Here is a 19,875-nt window from a genome sequence, read left to right as displayed (position 1 = left end):
CAAACATTTAAGGAAGAAATTATGCTAATTCTCTACAGTTTCCTCCAGAAAATAGAGGCAGATGAAGTATTTTCCAACTCATGAACTAAATAAACATCTGAACAGACACCTCACCAAAGAAGATAAAACAGAAGGCAAAGAAGAATATGAAAAGATGTTCAACACCATTCATCATACATATAAATTAAAATAATGGGATACCACTATATACCTATTTAGAATGGCTAAAATCAAAAGAACTAACATCAATGCTGGTGAGTATGTGGAGCAACAGGAATTCTCATTTACTGTTGGTACAGTGGAAAATGGTATTGCTGCTTTGGAAAAGTCTGGCAGATTGTTACAAAACTAAACATACTCTTACATAATCTGGCAACCATGCTCCTTCATATTTACCCAGATGACTTGGAAACTTATTTTCATACAAATTCTTCATGTAAAACAGCCTTTCAAGTGTCAAAACTTAGAAGTAACTAAGATGTCTTTCAATAGGTGAAAGGATATATCCAGACAACAGAGTATTAAGTCAGTACTAGAAATAAATGAGCAATCAAGCCATTAGAAGATGGTGAGGAAGTTTACATGTATCTTATTAAGTGAAAAAAGCCATTCTGAAAAGTCTACATATTGTATGATGGCAACTGTATGATACTCTGGAAAAGGCAAAACCACAGAAACAAGAAAATGATCAGTGGTTACAAGACGGATAAATGGAGGCAGCACAGGGAACTTAAAAGGTAGTGAAACAATCCTGTATCATCCAATAATGGTATGTCATTCCACAGAATGTGAAACAGAAAGAATAGACCATAAGGTAAAATACGGACTTTCGGTAACAATAACGTACAATGTTAGTTCATAAATTATAACAAGTAACACCATACCAATACAAGCTGTGAATAACAGGAGTCCTGTGTGTTGGTGGCGGGAGGGGTATAAGGGAACTCCATACTTTGCACTCAATTTTTCTATAAACCAAAAAATTGTTCCAAAAATAAAATCTATTACTTAGAAAAAATCAGGGGAAGGATTAACACAAAATCTGGAGAAGTGGTTACCATTTTGGGGAAAACATGAAATGACAAGGAGAAAGAACATACAGTCTGATACAACTGCTTTGATAATGCTCTAGTTCTTTAGTTGGGTAGTGGGATCATAGAAACTCACTTTATTATTACGCCTAACTTGCATATACAATAAATATACTTTTCAACTACTAAGTCAAATGAATAAAGAAAAAAACATTCTACACTGAATATATATGCATATCTTTTCAGTTAGGTTGCTGACTAGAAAGCAGATGTTTTACATACAGTAAGATGTATATAAATACTAGTTAATAAATTTCCTGTGAATAGGTACTACAGGTAGGCAACACAGTATAGCAGAAAGAATACTGGGTTTGGGTGCAGACCTCTGCCTTATTTTTAATTCTGCTTTTTAGTAGTTTTGTGAAGTTGAACAACTGCATTTAATCTCTCCATTTCTATGTCTTTCAAACAGAAATAATATTTTAAGCACTTTATGAGGAATAAATGATAATATATATAAGCCATATATCAAAATAAACACTGACACATTAAATATACAAAATAAATTTAGTTTCCTTCCCCTGGCTATACTGTAAAGATTTTGAGAGAGAGTAAAGAATTTAAGGGCACAGGCTAAAGCGAGAATGCGTGGATTCAATCATAGCTCTGACCCTTATTTGTTGTAATATGACTGCCTTTTATTTCTTAAAATGGAGATCAAAATAGCAGTTCTCACAATGAGGATTAAATGATGTTAAGTGTTTAGAATAATATAGTGTTATTAGCATACAGTGTTAGAAGTAATTATTTTTCTCATTAACATGATCATTATCTTGAGCCAAGGTCACTGGAAGATTTTTACATTTAAAGTAGCTCTTCTTATGGACTTTTTCTTACAGAGATGTAAATAATTTATCACAGGATTTTTTTCTCCTATTTTCATACATGAAAGCCTAAGTACAAAAAAAAAATTTGTCTTGTCACATAAGGGCCTAAATATAAAAAAAAAGTTGACTAATGAAATATTGACAGAGATAAAACAATGCTGCTATATTTAATGATTTGTGACTTTAATCTGATTAAGCCTAAATTCTTACTATAAAATAGGCTTATAATGCTCAAGCAAATTACTACTGACAGATATTAAAGAACCAGGATACGGCATATGGTTACAATAAATTTATAAATAGCTTCAAATAAATGGTTAGAAATTATAAAATTTAGGTTGTCAGAATAAAGTCTAACCTGGCCTTAAAAAAATAAAGACAGGAAAGTTAAGCATGCTTGATCAAGATGGTTCTCACTGAAGTTCAATGGCAAAGGTTTAACTTCATTCCATATATTTTAGAGCATATTTTACTTATTAGTTAATGTCTCTGAGCCTTAATTCATTTGTAAAATGCAAATAATCTACATCTGGTTAACACACACAGTTACTACAAGGTGAAATATGACACTATATACATAAGCATTTAGAAAATTGTCCTGGTTTACATAAACTCATAGTCATATTAATACTAGCTATATGACAGTTTGTCAATGAGGCTACAAATACCATTCTACTAATCAGTTAAGTAAAGATATGATGAATTGTGAAAAGCTACAAAATATTTGTTATTCTATAAGAATCATTTTCTATTTTTGGTTTTAAAGCAGAAGAATCCCTTTTCAGGCAAAATCATATTAGGGAATCTCAATCTACATAACAAGACCTGCTATCCTTTTAAACCTTATTTTCTTAAGCTTTTCTTCTGCCTTACAGCTACTAGGGTATCCACTCTAAAACAAGGAAAACAGCTAGAAAACCAGAACGTGAACTTGTCCACACATCAAAACATATCACACTGTATTGTCCCATTTTTAACAATACATCCTGGTGAAGTAAGGAATGTGACAGTCATGCTCTCTGTGCTCCATGACAGCTTAGTTCAGTAACCATTCATACCTGTTCCCTCATCTTTAAAATGGGGAGTAATGCTGATTCTACAAGGTTACTGTGAAGGTTAACTGAAATAATATATAAACTACACGTATGGGCAGAGCTGAAGACCAGTGCGAAGCATGCACTCCTATCTGATAAAACTACGTTTAATAGCTTCCTGTAAGAGTAAAAACAGGAAATGTTGAATGTGTTAAGTTTTTGATGCACATTACAATGATCCATAAAATTCAAAACATGCACATTTTGTTTTGCCTTTTTTCCTACCAGATTAAAGTCTTAGCAAACTAATTATAAACACTTATTTGAACTGCAAGTTAAAAAATACATGAATGCTCTCCACAGTTCTTGGTTTAAAAAAAAAAAAAAGCTGTGTTAACTGGCTATTCTGATAAATCTGTTCACAATTTTAACAAATTAAATCATTTCAGATGCCTACTTCCCTCTGTGCTGATGTATCACATGAAAAAAAAATTGAAATTATTCAACTCAAAGATAAAAAGACATAACAAAGTGCTCTCAAGCCCAATAAAAACACCAGTTGAAATTATTTTGGTATTTTTACATGCTTAACATTTATGGGTGGCAAAATGCTTTGGGGGCATCTTCCTAAGTCATTCTTGGTTCTAAGTATTTACCTAGCTTTATTTAAATCACCAACAGTTACAGTAAAAATTAATATTCATAAGGCAAGTTATAATCCTGAATCACCACAGAAAGAACAATTGGCAATACATTTCCTAACAATTAATGCACACATATTTTTACTGAATAGCAAAAGGATTCTCAAAACAGTAAGCTGAAATTTTTCTTGACTAGAGGGAGTATCTTTTAAAGTTTTATAATAGGTAGCACAGCTGGATATTTTTAGGATAGCTTAAAAAAGGCTTTTCTCAAGATTACTAAAATAATTGTCTTAATACACAATATTATATATGTATCTAATTTGGGATCCAGTCAATAAAAATTAAAGTTAGTTCATTCTGATGGTTCTACTCAATTTATTTTTAAGAAAAAAAAATTCTGAATATTTTCCTACAACATCTTAAATTAAAAATTAAGGCAGCTATAAAGATTTTATAATTTCCTGATGTAAAATAGGAAAACCAAAATACTTGTACAAAACAAAAATCCAGTTTCTTATTCATTCCTTTTTTGAAGATATTTAAGATTAGCAGAAGAAGCTTAAAGGTACTTTTCTGTAATCATACAACTTTGTATTCTATAAATATTCCCTCCACTTAAACTTTCAGAAATTGTATAATTTTGCATCATGTTACCATAAAAAGACTAGTAAACAGACAAATTGAAATCATTGACTAAGATTTACCAGAGTGTATTTATGATTAATTGGTTGATGTCTTCTCCCTTTTTTCCCATACCAGAGACGAGACATTTCCTTTCCAGAGCAAATTAAGTTATATCAAATCTCATAAGGACTGTTTTAAAAAGCATTCTTCCTCTGCTAAAGATAAATTTTCAGCACAAGAGCCCTACTACAGTGACAAAACAGTTTGCTACAGACAAAGATTTGATTGACAAGACAGAGAGCTAATCACTAAGTAGTTTCTATTGCAAAGATAGTTCTGAGTGGAGACTGTAAAGCCAGGGAGGGAAGAGAAGGTTTCTCATGTTCAAGTTTGGTTGCACTGTAGCCAAATGTGCAAAAAAAAAAAAAAAAGGCTCAAAACTTTAAAGACACAGAGCATGTATTTGGAAGCACCAGTACACTAAGAAGCACACTAAAAAATCTGTCATAAAAATGTACTAAGTGCAGTTTCCAGAGTCCTTCCTAATGTACACAAATGATTTCAACTAACATTTTGTTATTTTGCTCACGCAGTCATACATCCATTCTTTATTTAAATCTAAATATCCAATAAAATGTCATCTTTTCTGTGAGCATTTTTTGAGCAATTTAGACATCTTTTGAGGACACTCCAACCCTCAATTTTTATAGAATGTCTATATAAGTGATGCCGATCCACTATAATAAATCCTATACAAATATTCAAGTGACCTGAAAATTCCTTTACCTGTTTATACAATTCATTTTTAAACTTCATTTTCTAGTACCTAATTTCTTGAAAAGGTACTTACAATTACTATAACCTACCTGTACTTCACTAATCAGTGGTATGCTGAATATAACTGAAGAAGTGAACTTTGAAGATGAAATATTATGACTATGAATTAAAACTTCCTAGAGCTAAACTTTAAGTCAAATATCAATGCATAATAGTATGTCTGAATATTTCTTCCAATTTAAACCAGCTCCTACCCACACCTCCACATTCCATGATGAACATGCACAGAACACAGCTCACTCCACACACTAAATATCCTCCCTCCTACTCACTCCCATCTCCTCAACCAGCCCTACACACTTACCCTAAGATCTCTCTCCCACAGTCCCTCATCTGTAAACTCTAACTATCTCTAGATGGACCTTACTACACACAGAGTGCACCGTAGTCACTACCTCCCCCTGTCATGGCACACCCCCTACACACACCATTACAAGACTTGGTGGTAGTGGGCTGCCATTTTGAAAACCTTTTATCACTTCTAGCCAGACTTTCTAAAATTAAAAATATTATATGTGTACCCAAATGTGGTTGAAATACATACATACACACCCCAAGCACAGGGAAGCTTATTTTGCTGGATATCCTATCAGCATACATCCCTGCACCTTCCTCCTAATACAGCTTTGATTTTGCTCAAGTATCTTTTCAGCCATGTTTCTGAGAAGTCTTGCTCGGCACCTGGACAGGATGGGTCCTTACAGATCTAAACCAGTAGCTCTCACCGTTCAGCTAGCATCACAATCGTCTGGCACATTTGCTGACATACAGACTGCTGGGCTCCAAAACTGGTTTCTGATGAAGCAGACTAGAATGGAATCTGAAAATATGCATTTTAATAATGCTGCTTCTGCTGATGGTCCAGGGACCATGCTTTGAAAAACAACTGAACCACAATGAGATGTTACCTCACACCTGTTAGAATGGCTATTATCAAGAAGGTAAAATATCACAAATGCTATGGAATAAAGGGAACTCCTGTGTTATACTGTTAGAAATGTAAACTTATACAACCATTATGGAAAACAGTACAGAAGTTCCTCAAAAAATTAAAAATAGAAATATTGTAGGATTCAGAAATACCACTCCTGGGTATTTATACAAAGAAAACAAAAACACAAATTCAAAATTATATATGCATCTCTGTGTTTGCTGTACATTATTTATGACAGCCAAGATATGGAAACAACTGAAGTGCCCATTAATGGATGAATGGATAAAAAAGATGTGATACACACACACACACACACACACACACACACACACACATATAATGGAATACTATTTGCCTATAAAAAATCTTGCCATTTGCAACAATATGGTTGGACCTTGAGGGCACAATACTACATGAATTCAGACAGAATAAGACAGATACTATACAATCTCATTTACACGTGGAATATAAAACAACAACAATAAAACCCAAGCTCACAGATAAACAGGTGGTTGCCAGAGGCAAGGAGTTGGAGGTAGGCAAAATGGCTGAAGGGGGGCAGTCAAAAGCTACAAGCTTTAAATTCTAAAATAAATATGTCCTGAGGATATAACATACATGGCAACTATAGTTAATACTGTATGCACATTTGAAAGTTGCTAAGAAACTATATCTTGAAATCCTCATTACAAGAAAAAGAATTAATATAAGGCGGCAAATGCTAGCTCTAGACTTGTTGTGGTGACTATTTTGAAATACACACAAATATCAAATCATTATGTTGTGCACCTGAAACTGATGTTATATATCAATTACACCTCAATTATAAAACAACTGTTTTAAGCTATTTGAGCATGGTTTTGTTTCTTGAAGCTAAAAACTTCCCTAATCAATAAACAGAATATTTAGCAGACATAAAAAAATGAGCTCAGTAAATCTCTTTCTTGTCCTTTTTATTCACAGTATTTAGAAAACATAATTAAGTCATTTAAATATTTCTAGACATCCCAGAGTTTGAAAGAAATCTCAATTTACCATTAGTGTAAAATGACAGACTACGAAATGAAGCGCTTTTAAAAACAACCAGTTTAAAGGCTGAACAAAATTCAGAACTCAAACCTACTCTCATGATTCGGATATTCAATAATGTCCTTTCCTCTATTTCTTTATTGGTGCTGAAATTTTATCTGATTTCCTGAGTTGGGAGTGGTCTACCAGGGCCAACTATATAAAATCCACCCTACTCAATATTTAAGATAATACTTTAGAAGTAATTTTAATATTTAAAAGAATAAATTAGTTGTTCATTGCTGGTATATAGAAATACAATTAATTTTTGTGGGTCAAAAAAAATTAGTCTGGGTGCGCCTAGGTGGCTCAGTGGGTTAAGCCTCTGCCTTCAGTTCAGGTCATGATCTCAGGGTCCTGGTATGGAGCCCTGCATAGGGCTCTGCTCAGCAGGGAGCCTGCTACACGCAACCCCCCCCCCCGCCCCCGCCTGCCTCTCTGCCCACTTGTGAATTCTCTCTGTCAAATAAATAAATAAAATCTTAAAAAAAAAAAAAAAACAATCTGTCATTCATCCATTCTGTCTCTTCTCACACTCTGTATTAAATAACATTTTGGATTTTTTTTTTTAATATTTTGGATTTTTAATGGAAATTTGATAGCCTGTAACTTTTGGCTAGTTACTAAGGGAGAATATTAACAAAAAGCAGAACATTAGTTAAAAATTTTCCTGAAGTAGATCACATCCTAAGCTGACATTTTTATCAGTCAAAACAGAATATGTTAGGCATAATTAATGAGTGCCCAATGATAATATGAGAAAATTTATGAACAGTCTAGAATTAGAGATCTACTCTGTAGCATAGTGCCTACGGTATGATCTACAGCATACCTGAGAATTTGCTAGGAGGGTAGATTTTATGTTGTGTTCTTATTACAATAATAATAATAATAATAATAAAGAGGGTAGGAAGAAACTCTTGGAGATGATGGATGTATTTATGACGGTGGTGGTGGATTCGTGGATATATACTTGTCTCCAAACTTACCAAGTTTTATATATAAATTTGTACAGATTTTTGTATGTCAATCTCACCTCAATAAAGTGATTTAAAAAACAGTTAATATATAAATACTTAAGACAATTTGTATTAACTCATATATTCTAATTGCTTCAATTTTTAAATACTTCTTTAAGAACTTAAAAAATCTGTGTCTGCAACAGATAAAATGACAGTCCTCTAAATTCTAATTGTTCTTAATGCTTTTGATTTTTACCCTTTTGTCAGATTTACTGAATTACTTTTGGAGTTCTGGTTTGTAATACTATGTGATATGATCAATTTTAAAAAGTATATTTTTCTTTAATTGCTTTTATCTAAAACATGTGACCTCTCTCATTTTAGTGACTTAGACATAAAGAGTACTTTCATTTTGAACAAAATCAATTCTGTATGGATTGTGCTGGCTAGGCAAGGAGTGATAAGTAATTTTGTCTTGCTTTATTTATTGCCTCAATTTCAATTTTGGCATTACTTGTGCCTTAATTAAAAAAAATCCTTCTGTTTAATAAAATGAGTATCAGAATATCTGACAGCTTAAGAAATAAAATATTCACCAAATGAAGTCATCTCAGAAACCAAAAATCTAATGAAATATATTCTTTTTTTTTTTTTTAAAGATTTTATTTATTTATTTGACAGACAGAGATCACAAGTAGGCAGAGAGGCAGGCAGAGAGAGAGAGAGGAGGAAGCAGGCTCTCCGCAGAGCAGACAGCCCGATGAGGGGCTCGATCCCAGGACCCTGAGATCATGACCTGAGCCGAAGACAGAGGCTTTAACCCACTGAGCCACCCAGGCGCCCCTGAAATATGTTCTTCTTAATACTTTGGCAAGGGTGAGAAGTGACGACTAAACTGACATGATATGTTTCTAATTCTTATCATTACTTTTAAGAACGAAAAATACTATTATGCCATATAACCTACTGGCACATAATACTAGTAAACTCATATTTTAAAATTTAGTCAACAAGTATAAACCTAGGAGGTAAACATCTAAATAAATCAATGAAAGCTAATTTAATAAAGTCAATTTCTTAACTGGTTTTATCTTCGTAGGGGCACTAAATTGGTAGGTTTGTAGTATAAAAGATACTGAACTGTAAGTGGCATAAAATTAACTTTAGAGATGAGAAAATGGAAAATTTTTTTCTGCCATTTCTTACCCCAAAAGGAGTGAAAGTCAACTCAAAGAAGTGGGCAACAAGCAACTGTAGCTTAAAAAGCTCCGTTTTTGAGACCTGTGTCTTCAAGCATCAAGACTGGCATGCCCAACACAAGTGGCATTTTGAAGCCCAAAAAAACTTTCAGAGGATTGTAACGGAATCTCTAAGACCATCTGAGACTAACAGACTGATAGAGGATTAGAGTCTATTAGAGACTCTCAAGTAGGTACTTGGGGTTGAGGATGATACAGCCTGAGGGAGTATAGTCATTGAGCCATGTGGTGAGCCTGGTGACAGGATAAAATTGACTTACATTACGCTGCAGTATCACTTTTACTGCATAAGAAATTTTAAAAATTCTTTTTATATAACATCAGATAAATTAAAAATAGGAATGCAAAATTCATTTGAACCTTAAGGATAAAACAGGCTTCAAAGATTTTTTAAGCTTATTACTGGGGCTGCTGTGTATACTATACTACTAGACTCTTGGGTACCTGTCTGGTACATCAAACTTTAAAGAGTATTTGATGGACAAGTTCAAGAGGTACAGATCAATGAATTGCAGAGTGATAAGTTTCTTGGTTTCCCTCTCCTTGTAGTGCCTCTGAGAACTGTGATAAAAATCCTTTCGGGTGTAAGGGAGCTATGCCTGAAGTAATTCAGCCTGGCTATTAATGATACAAAAAACAAACAAACAAACAAACAACCATGCTTTTTTAAAAGTCAAAGCATAAAATGATTAAAGAAACCTTTCTCCACAGTGAACCAAATTTACAAACTGCAGATGCAACACACATAATATGAGGAATATTTTGAGAAGAATTTTTATACAACATAATTTGCATCACAGGGCCTTGAAAATTAAAGTGTAGTATGACCAGTACAGTCTAAAAGAATCTTTCAGAGTTTTAGCACTACATATATTCAACGCAACATCTAGGGTAGCACACTGGTTTTTCCACCGCTACTGTACAATGTCACCCCCTGAGGAGCTATACAGAATACTGATTTTCATTTGGTCTGAGATGACCCTGAGGCAGTAAGTTTTTCAAAGCTCCCCAAATGATTCAAAGGTTCTGGCAAGATTGGAAACTTGGCATGGTGAAAAGGACAACTGACTCTGAATTACAGATTAATTATTATGATTTGTTAACAAGGATTTTAGCCAAGTAAGAAATAAACTTACAGAAATTATCATAAAATAAAGATGATAGTCTATGATTAAATGGGCTGCTCTAGATCTATGGCAGAAGAACATGTTAGCAACACTGTGGGGATGTTATCAGCAAAATCCAGACTGCACAACATTCTAGAAAAAAATCTGATTTCTTAAAAATGAACATTACAAGAAAAAAAAAGCAATGCACAAAGAAATGGAGAACCTACATTTACAGACTTAAAGAGACATTTTAACTGAACATTTGGAACTTAGTTGGATCCTGAATCAAGTAACAAATTGTAAAAATTTATTCATATTACATATATTTTGTAACATATTTACGACATTTGAAGAAATGGGAACTGGGGACAAAGAAGCATTACAGATGGAATAAGCTGATAAAGCTGAGTGATGGTATATGCAAATTCATAATACTGTTTATCTCTATTTTTGTACGTTTGTCAAATCACAGCACTATCATGAGGAAATAGTGTCAATAAGCATCTTTCCCACCTTTACCTAAAGACCTTCCTACACTTTGTTGAAATACCATTAGAATACGTCCCTTGTCAGTGAAAATCTATAAAAACAATCCCCATCTAGAATCAAAAAGTAACATTTTTCACAAAACTGCAAAGCCTCACATAAAACATTATACTCGCTACACATGTTGCTCTACTTCTTGTCACTGGTTACACTGGCAGAAACTAGGGAAAAGAATCTACAATAAATAGTTTCTTTCAGTTGCAACATTATTAAACTCCAACAGCAGAAGGATTCATAATTAAGGAACTCATTATGGTTGGGAAATACAAACGAGGTAAGCTGATGTTTTTAAGCTGTTTTATATGGACTAAACTAGAATAATAAAGAATATATGGTAAAGAATATCAATCTCTTACATACCTTAGTGTAATATGCATAGTTATATGCATATTTATATTATAAATTATATTATATTTTATATATGTTATATGCATAGTATTTCTCAGATTCTTGCTCCCAATAATCAGGAATCTTAGAATAGAGGCTCTTACTCCTGACCATCTAAAAATCTGGCTAGCCTGCTCTTGGTGAATGCAGGTTTCTATTGCTCTCACCTATCTCTGGAATTCATTATACAATCTCTAATACTGTACTTCTTCCTTCCTTTCTGTATGAAACTGGCTCCGAGGATATAGTCATGTATGAAATCCTGCCCTCTGGCGCTTACAGGGGGACAGGAGGGACACAGAAGAGAAACCAGAGCAAAGTAAATTAATCATATGCAAAAGTTTTCCAAATGTACAAACTTCTGGTTAGCAATGTATTTTTGCCTAAACAGCAGTTAGGGATACTAATCTCCTAAGTATTACTAGCTGCTTTACTCAAACAGACTGATGTCCAAGTTAGCTGTCATAATAAATTCATCCTACATTCTCCAGTCACCTATTCTTTACCCTGACATACAAAAAAGCCCCCAAACAGCAAGCACTTCACATTTTGAAGTACTTTTATTTTACATAAGTGCAAAAAAGTTCCATTTTTAAAACATTAACATTTAAAATCTTTTAATGTAATTGTACATTTGTTCACCAAGCATGAACCCTAATGTAAACAGACTTTGGATGAAAAAAAAATATGCTTTTTACTTAGGCACTTAGTAACCATCTGGCCCTAGACCAGCATGGTATAAGAGAAATGCAATGCAAGACATATATAATTATAAATTAATTATAATTTTTCTCGTAACCACATTAAAAAAGGAATAAGTTAATTCTGATTTTTATTTAAATCAATATATCTAAAATACTGTCATTCAAAATTAATGGTATTTTACACCTTCTTTTAATTCTCAATCTCCAAAAGCCAGTGTGTACTCTATAATTCAGAGCATCTCAACTCAGACTAGCCAGATTTCCAAAGTGCTAAATAGCTACATATGTGTAGTAGCTACTGTTATCTATAGGAATTAGTATAATTTCCATTACAGCACCTATCAATTCAGACATTAATTTTTCACAGTAAATATCTGATTCTGTTTAGAGTTACGTTTATTTAGATTTCATAAAATTACAGTTGAAAAATTCATGTATTGTAGTTGGTCCAAATGTACAAAAAACTTATCCAGTAACTGAATGAAATATCCATTTTAAAATTTAACTGAAAGTAAGTAAAATTAAAAATTCAATTCCTTAGTTGCATTAGCCACATTTCAAGTACTCAACAGCCACCTACTAAAGATGTAGCTACAATATGAGACAGCACAGCACTGTTCCTAGATAATGCAGCAAAACGTTTCTAAAATTAATTTTTTCTCTCTCATTTCCTTTTTATTTTAGAATTAATTCTGGTTGAAAACAGGTGAGGAGACATTTATTTTTTCTTCAGAAGTTATGACCTGCAGAATCTGCCACAAGAACTAAGGCAGTTCCTTTGAATCAAAATAGTCAATAATCCATCAACAGTGATAGTCGATTATTTCCAAGGTTATGTGCTCCAACCCCAGTGGAGAAAAGTTCCTTATTTGATGGAAATTATTGCAACCTCCCTTGCCACCCAAGCTAAAAATTCTACTGTTACTTAGCTGTCATTAAATCCTGTCTTAATACCTAGGTTATAGCTGTTTAATAAACTTAATTTCATCCCCTTCCACTCTACCTTCACCTGTTGCTATCCTAGTACAAGTAGTTATCTTTGATCATCTGTGCTACTTTAAAAGCCTCCTAAAGCTAATTTTAAATACACAGGGATTTTACATATGTCAATACCCATGCAACTGTCACCTAGAAAAAACAGAGTATCTCCAGTACTCTATAAAGTTCCCTCCTGTCCCTGAACCCTTAACCCCTAGAAACAGGTAGTATGATGGACTTCTGATTAGTTTTGCCCTGGTGAACGTCATATAAATGCATATAAATTATACAGTATATATAAATTATATAAATTTATACAGTATATATAAATTATATACTGTATAAATTATACAGTATATACAGTATATACTCTTTTATGCCCAGCTTGGTTTAATTAAACACATTATCCAAGAGATTTATCCATGTTGTTGCCTGTGCAAGCAGATCTTTTTTATTGCTAAGTTATGTGGAATTTTATGAATATTCCCAAATTTACCGATCCATTCTTCTGCTGACAGACATTCAGGTTGTTTCCAGTTTGGGGCCTACTGCAAATAAAGCTGGTATGAAGATTAATAATGTTGGTTTAAGTATTAAAAGAACCCAAAATAAATGCTCAGTATATGTTACCTCTTTCCCTCCATTGTATTAGAGTTACAGTTGAAACTGATGCTGTATACTAAACAGAATGAACTTAAACAACTTAAAATCAAGTTGAAAGACATGCCATGTATACCTTCAATCATTATACATGTTAAGTGCATGCACAATAAATTCATATTCCACAAACAACCACAAACATTAACACCATATGACTGACAAAATATACGCCTGTTTAATATCACATTTTAGCATCTGCTCTATATTTTCTAATGCATCATGAAGACATTAATCTAGGCAACCAGAAGAGAAAAAACAGATTTTGTCACCTTATCATTCTAATAAGACAACACATGTAAAAACATGATGTGCAATATTAAAAGTATCTTTAACCACTATTAAGTGGTTACAGAAAGTTAATTAGTGTTATTCTGGCCATTTAAACAAGTTCAGTAAATTTTAGCATATGAAATTTTTACACTTTGTAAAATAAGCATCAGCTTCCCTAGTGTTATTGTAAATTCACTTCAAAATAATGCTCAGGTATGGACTTAGAAGGAATGCTAATTGGCATGAATGTGTTAAATGATTGGTGCACTTCCTCCACGGGAGGTTATATTAAAATGAATCAGATCAGAAATAAATGTTTTATAAAAATTAGTAAAACAGCATTTAATATTTATAAAAATTAGTAAAACAGCATTTAATATTCTAAAATCCACTCAAGGAAAGTGATTTTATTGCCAAGCAGTTGTCTAACATTATAAGGCAAAAGTAAAATGGAAAAAAAAAAAAAAAAAGCAGTAAAAAAAAAAAAAAGCAAAAAAACAAACAAACAAAACCAAACCAAGTTTACTAATCAGATTCATTCAACAAACACATGAACAGAAAACCTTTAAGAATTACTCTTTTGTACAAAGACTACTTGCACATTGCTTGTACTACCACAAAGCTATAAATTCACACAAAGTAAAAGGATCAATGAAATCTTCACATTTTTCTCCTTACCTCCCATTCTCTGGCTGCTGCTTCATTAGTGGAATCCTCATTTGTTTCAGATTCTTCAATCTTTTTCACCACTATAAATCCAGGTTCTCTGGTATATTCACCAGTATCTTCTGCATATATTTCTGGACTCCACTGAATGAAGAAGGCATACAAGTGGTCTGTCCTGTTAAGAACATGTGACTGTTAATAACTGACCTACAATTCTGTGCTCCTAGCTTTAATTACAAAATGATATTTGTTAAATGACTTCACAAAACTTGAAGATATAAAACACACAACATACACTATGCTTTATTTAAAAAGATAATAAAGCCCAATGGCAGGAAGACATTAACTTAAAAAAATTTACTTGGCTGTGTTCTGTGTTCTTAGAAACTCAGATTTTCCTTGGCATGCTTCTGAGTAAGCCTACACACTGCCATGGTAATTTTTTTTTTCATCTTTAAAGAAACTAGTGGGGCACCTGGATGGCTCAGCGGGTTAAAGCCTCTGCCTTCAACTCAGGTCACGATCTGTGAGTCCTGGGATTGAGCCCCGCATCAGGCTCTCTGCTCAGTGGGGAGCCTACTTCCTCCTCTCTGTCTGCCTGCCTCTCTGCCTACTTGTGATCTGTCAAATATATAAATAAAATCTTAAAAAATAAAAAAATAAAATAAAGAAACTTGTGATGGGAAAGGAAACTGAAACAGCAACTGTGACCTCATTCACACAATGACCTAATTATCTAAAATACAAGTAAACAATTTACCAACTGCCTGTTCTAAAACCTGGACATTATACAGAATTTTCCCATGTTAATAGAAAATTAATTTGTTTAACTTTTAAATGATACCAGGAACATACAACGTATTATTGGTTCAGGGATAGATGATCTAATATTTTAAGTCTCTCGCTCCCATATTCAATTTTGTCTACTATAGCAAAACCTGCTGTTACCAAAGATAATTACATCCTTGATAAACTTATTTGAGGATCAAACACACATTTCAAATATCTATGTTTTCTTGGCTATTAATTAGCCAGGATAATTGAATTTTAAAAAAGGGATTATCATTACCTGCCCTGAGGTAGCGGCCATACTGTTTAATAAATTAAGGAACATTCTTGCTCTAAGATATTTTTTTTAAAGTTTTTATTTACATTCTAGTTAGTTAACATATTGCACAGTATTGGTTTCAGGTGTAGAATTCAGTGATTCATCACTTAAATACAGCACCCAATGCTCATCACAAGTGCCCACCTTAATATCCACCACTCATCTAGCCCATCCCCTGGCCACTTCCCCCTCCGGCAACCCTCAGTTTGTTCTCTATAGTTAAGAGTCTCATGGTTTGCCTTCCTCTCTAAGACATTTTAATGAGGTTTCTTTACCACTTGTACCACTAAAACTAGGTACACATTTACTTTTTTTTTTTTCCATTAAATCACAAAGAGGAATAAAATTTTAAATGGGGTAAATTAAAAAGTACAAAATGGGAGCTAAATAATTTTAAGGGGTGCCTGGGGACTCAGTCAATTAAGCATCTGACTGTTGGTTTAGGCTGAGGTCATCTCATGGGTCTTGAGATCCAGCCCTGGAGTTGGGCTCCACACTCAGCAGAGTCTCCTTGAAGATTCTCTCCTTCTGGCTATGCATGTACGCCCATGAACACGCTCTCTCTTTTCTTTGCAAATAAATAAATCTTTAAAAAAATAATTTTAAGAAGATTTAAAGCCAAGTTTTAATCATAAACTATTTTTTAAAAGTACTTTTCCACTGGTGTTAAGTGATACATAAGAGATCATTTTAATTCAAGGAATCTCAATAACGTTTTTGAGGGGTTTTTTGTGTGTGTGTGTGTTTTTTTACCTTTCTTGTGGCACAGCAAACCAATATTCATGTTTCTTATCTCTCTGTGCATACTGTTGCATTGTTGCACTTGCTTGAGATACAAATGTTTTCCTCATTGGTTTTCCAACTCTGAGACACAAAAACTTATGTAATCGATGCCTTCTCTTTTCTTTTAAAAGTGCAGAACCTAGAAATGAGATAGTGTTCATTCAATTCTCACACACCATGCTTAAATCATTTGGTTTAAGAATGTTTACCTCCAAACTTCGGACAATACAGAATAAATTTAATTACTGTCACTTAGATGAATTTTCTTAAGTAACTTTTATTTTCTTAAAAACAAGATTCATGAACTAGCACCAAAGTTATGAACTGAAATTATGTCTAAGCATATTAGGAATAAAAAGGGAAAGTTTTAGGAATTCTTGTGTTAAATTTTTGCTTGGAACAACTATATTAAAGCAATTACATGCACATATATAATTATCTGCATATTCTCTATCAGCCTTCTAAAATAATATCTAAATAAATACATTTGTAGACTCTTAATAGGCTTACTTTAATATAGTTATTACAGAGAAAAATTTAATAAAAAGTTTCTGAAGCTTTTCCATATATATGATGTAGAATAAAACAATCAATAATATCCTGGATTCAGCCACCTGTTTGGATAGTTTATCATGAATTATCTCTAACTCTTCCAAACAGAGATGCTGACATAAGGTATACTGAGGGTCTGAAATTATAACCGAATTCAGGATTCTGGACATTATTAGCTTACGAAGGTGGCATACTGTGGAAGAAAAAGCACTTATTTATAATCAAGGGAACTGAGTACTAGTCATGGCTTCCTTCTGTATAGTATTGTCCAAGGTGCATAAATCTATCTGAGCCTCAATATTTACATCTGATTAAAAGAGTGAAATTTTACCATTTGCCCCACAATTATACTCCACAGTTCCATATTTCTTAAACCATTTCCTTACATTATAAAAGATTTTAAAGATCAGAAATGTGGAATATTTCCCTACTACAGAACCTCATTACTTAAAATTACTTGAAACAAATTTTCATTCTCTGCCCTTTCAAAAAGAACTCAATGGTAATACAGGTATAATTATATCTAAACTTCTCAATTGCTCTCATAACAGGAGCTCCATCCCCATCTAACCTCATACCCCAACAAACCCACTAAACTGAAAGCATTCTACCACATTATCAGGTTAAACAGAAACCCTCATTTTATTTTTTTCAAAGATTTCAAAACATAAGGCAACCATCAGACACAAAGATAACAAATAAAGACATTCACACCAGCATTCTTTACAATATCAAAGATAGGAAATATCTTAACAATATGAGGTGTTACTAATGAATATATTTAACAGTATGGAAATGGTTAAAATACAGGGCCATTAAAAGCCATATTTTCAAAAAACTATAATGACATAGGAAACTATTCACAACATAAAATGTTAACTGAAAAAATGATAACAGCATAATCCTGATTTTATATAAATAATATACATATATAGATACATACAAATACCAAAATTATATACATATTTAAGTGTGTATGTATATACATATACACACCAAAAATCAATGATAAATACACCAATAATGATTATTGCATTGATGAATTTCAGGTAAAATTTTTATGAATTTACTAAAAATATCCTATATTTATCAAATGTTCTTAATCTTTTATAGAACTTTGAGTAAATTAATTCTTTAACATCTACTAGATATCAGGATATCTAAAAAAGATGGTGCAAAGAAAATTCAGTACAGGTTATTTTAAAAACTGAATCAAACTTTTTGGATTGCTGGTGGGAAGATAAAACATGTAGCCACTGTGAAAAACAGCTTGGGGGGGGGGTCCTCAAAATCAAATTAAACACAGAATTACCACAGGAACTAGCAAATCTGCATTTGGGTATATATACAAAAAAATTTAGAAGAGGGATGCAAACAGATATTTGTACCCCAATGTTCATAGCAGGATTATTCACAATAGCCAAAAGGCAGAAACATCCAAATGTACGTTAACAAAGGAATACATAAAGAAAATGTGGTATGAAAAGTTGACCAATGAGTGATGCAGGGGTTAGGGATATGGAATCCCCACATAGTCAAAAATCTGAGTATAACTTTTGACTCCCCAAAAACTTAACTACTAATAGCCTACTGCTAACTAGAAGCTTTATCCATAAACAGAAAGAGTTTTCACACATTTAATATATTGTATTATATATTCTTATAATACAGAAAGCTATAAAAAAGAAAATGCTAAGAAAATCATAAGGAAGAAAAATACATTTAAGTAATATACTGTATTAGAAAGAATCATGTATAAGTGGACCTGCACAGTTCAAACCCATGTTGTTCAAGGGTCAATCGTATACTGGAATACTGTAGATCTTTTAAAAGGAAGGAAATTTTGAAACATGCTACAACACAGGTGAAACTTAAAGGTATTCTCCTAAGGGAAATAAGCCACACACAAAAGAACAAATATTGTATGATTCCACTCATATGAAATGCCTAGTGTGGACACAAAAGTTCATAGAGACAAAGAGCAGAATGGTGGCAGCCAGGAGCAAAGGGGAAGAAAGAATGAGGAGTTACTATTTAATGGGTACAGTTTGTGTTTGGAAAGATGAAAAAGTTCTAGAAATGGATGGTGGTGATGGTTGCACAACAATGTGTCAAGGTACTTAATGCTGCTTAATTTTGCACTTAAAAATGGTTCCTACGGTCAATTTTATTCTACATACATTTTAGCAATAAATTACTTTTGAGTTTAATTTAAAAAGTTTATATGCAAATTTGATGGATTTGGAATCAATATTTTAATAGAATATAAAAAATGTTAGCTAAGATACCTGAACTATACCCCATTTAACCCATTATGTATTGAGGGGTAGCTATTGTGAAATAAGTTAAGCAGAGAACCAATTATCATATGGTTTCACTTACTTGTGGAGCATACAGAATAACAAGGAGGACATTAGGAGAAAAGGAAAATGAATTGGAGGAAATCAGAGGGGGAGATGAAGCATGAGAGGCTGTGGAAACAAACGGAGGGTTTTGGGGGGAGAGGGATTTGGGGGATGAGTGAGCCTGGAGGTGGGTATTAAGGAGGGCACGTATTGCATGGATTGGGTGTAATGCATAACGAATCTTGGAACACCGAAAAAATAAAATAAAATTGTAACAAAAAAGAGACAAAACACAGTCTACTACTATCATTTTCATAAGTACACAGTACTAAAACCTAAAACCCAGAACTGAAAGAGAAATGATTTTTTTTAATTTAGCCTTGGTGTTTTTTAAAGGAAAACATTTAATCACACAATGATGAACTTCTGGATACTTGGAATAATTTAAGAAATACATTTTTATGTCTAATTGCACTTCTAAAAAAGA

General features: G+C 32.9%; 1 protein-coding gene across 13 annotated transcripts in view; it reads right to left on the bottom strand.

Annotated features, from left to right (window-relative positions):
* The window catches only part of OXR1 (oxidation resistance 1), a 439,603-nt gene that overhangs the window by 15,635 nt on the left and 404,093 nt on the right, over positions 1-19,875 (bottom strand). For 11 of the 13 annotated variants that reach the window (XM_032316807.1, XM_032316810.1, XM_032316802.1 and 8 more), the window contains 2 exons: positions 16,462-16,630; positions 14,613-14,775 (listed from right to left, as the gene is read on the bottom strand). In XM_032316807.1, coding sequence (XP_032172698.1) covers positions 14,613-14,775; positions 16,462-16,630 — 332 coding nt within the window. Of the gene's footprint in view, positions 1-4,300; positions 4,496-14,612; positions 14,776-16,461; positions 16,631-19,875 lie in introns of those variants that run through there. The other 2 variants (XM_032316813.1, XM_032316815.1) reach the window with 2 other exon arrangements.

This window comes from Mustela erminea, chromosome 16 (assembly GCF_009829155.1).
Source record: "Mustela erminea isolate mMusErm1 chromosome 16, mMusErm1.Pri, whole genome shotgun sequence".
NCBI classification, from domain to species: Eukaryota; Metazoa; Chordata; class Mammalia; order Carnivora; family Mustelidae; genus Mustela; species Mustela erminea.
The sequence above is the reverse complement of the archived record's forward strand: the minus strand, read 5'-3'. Positions and strand labels throughout refer to the sequence as shown.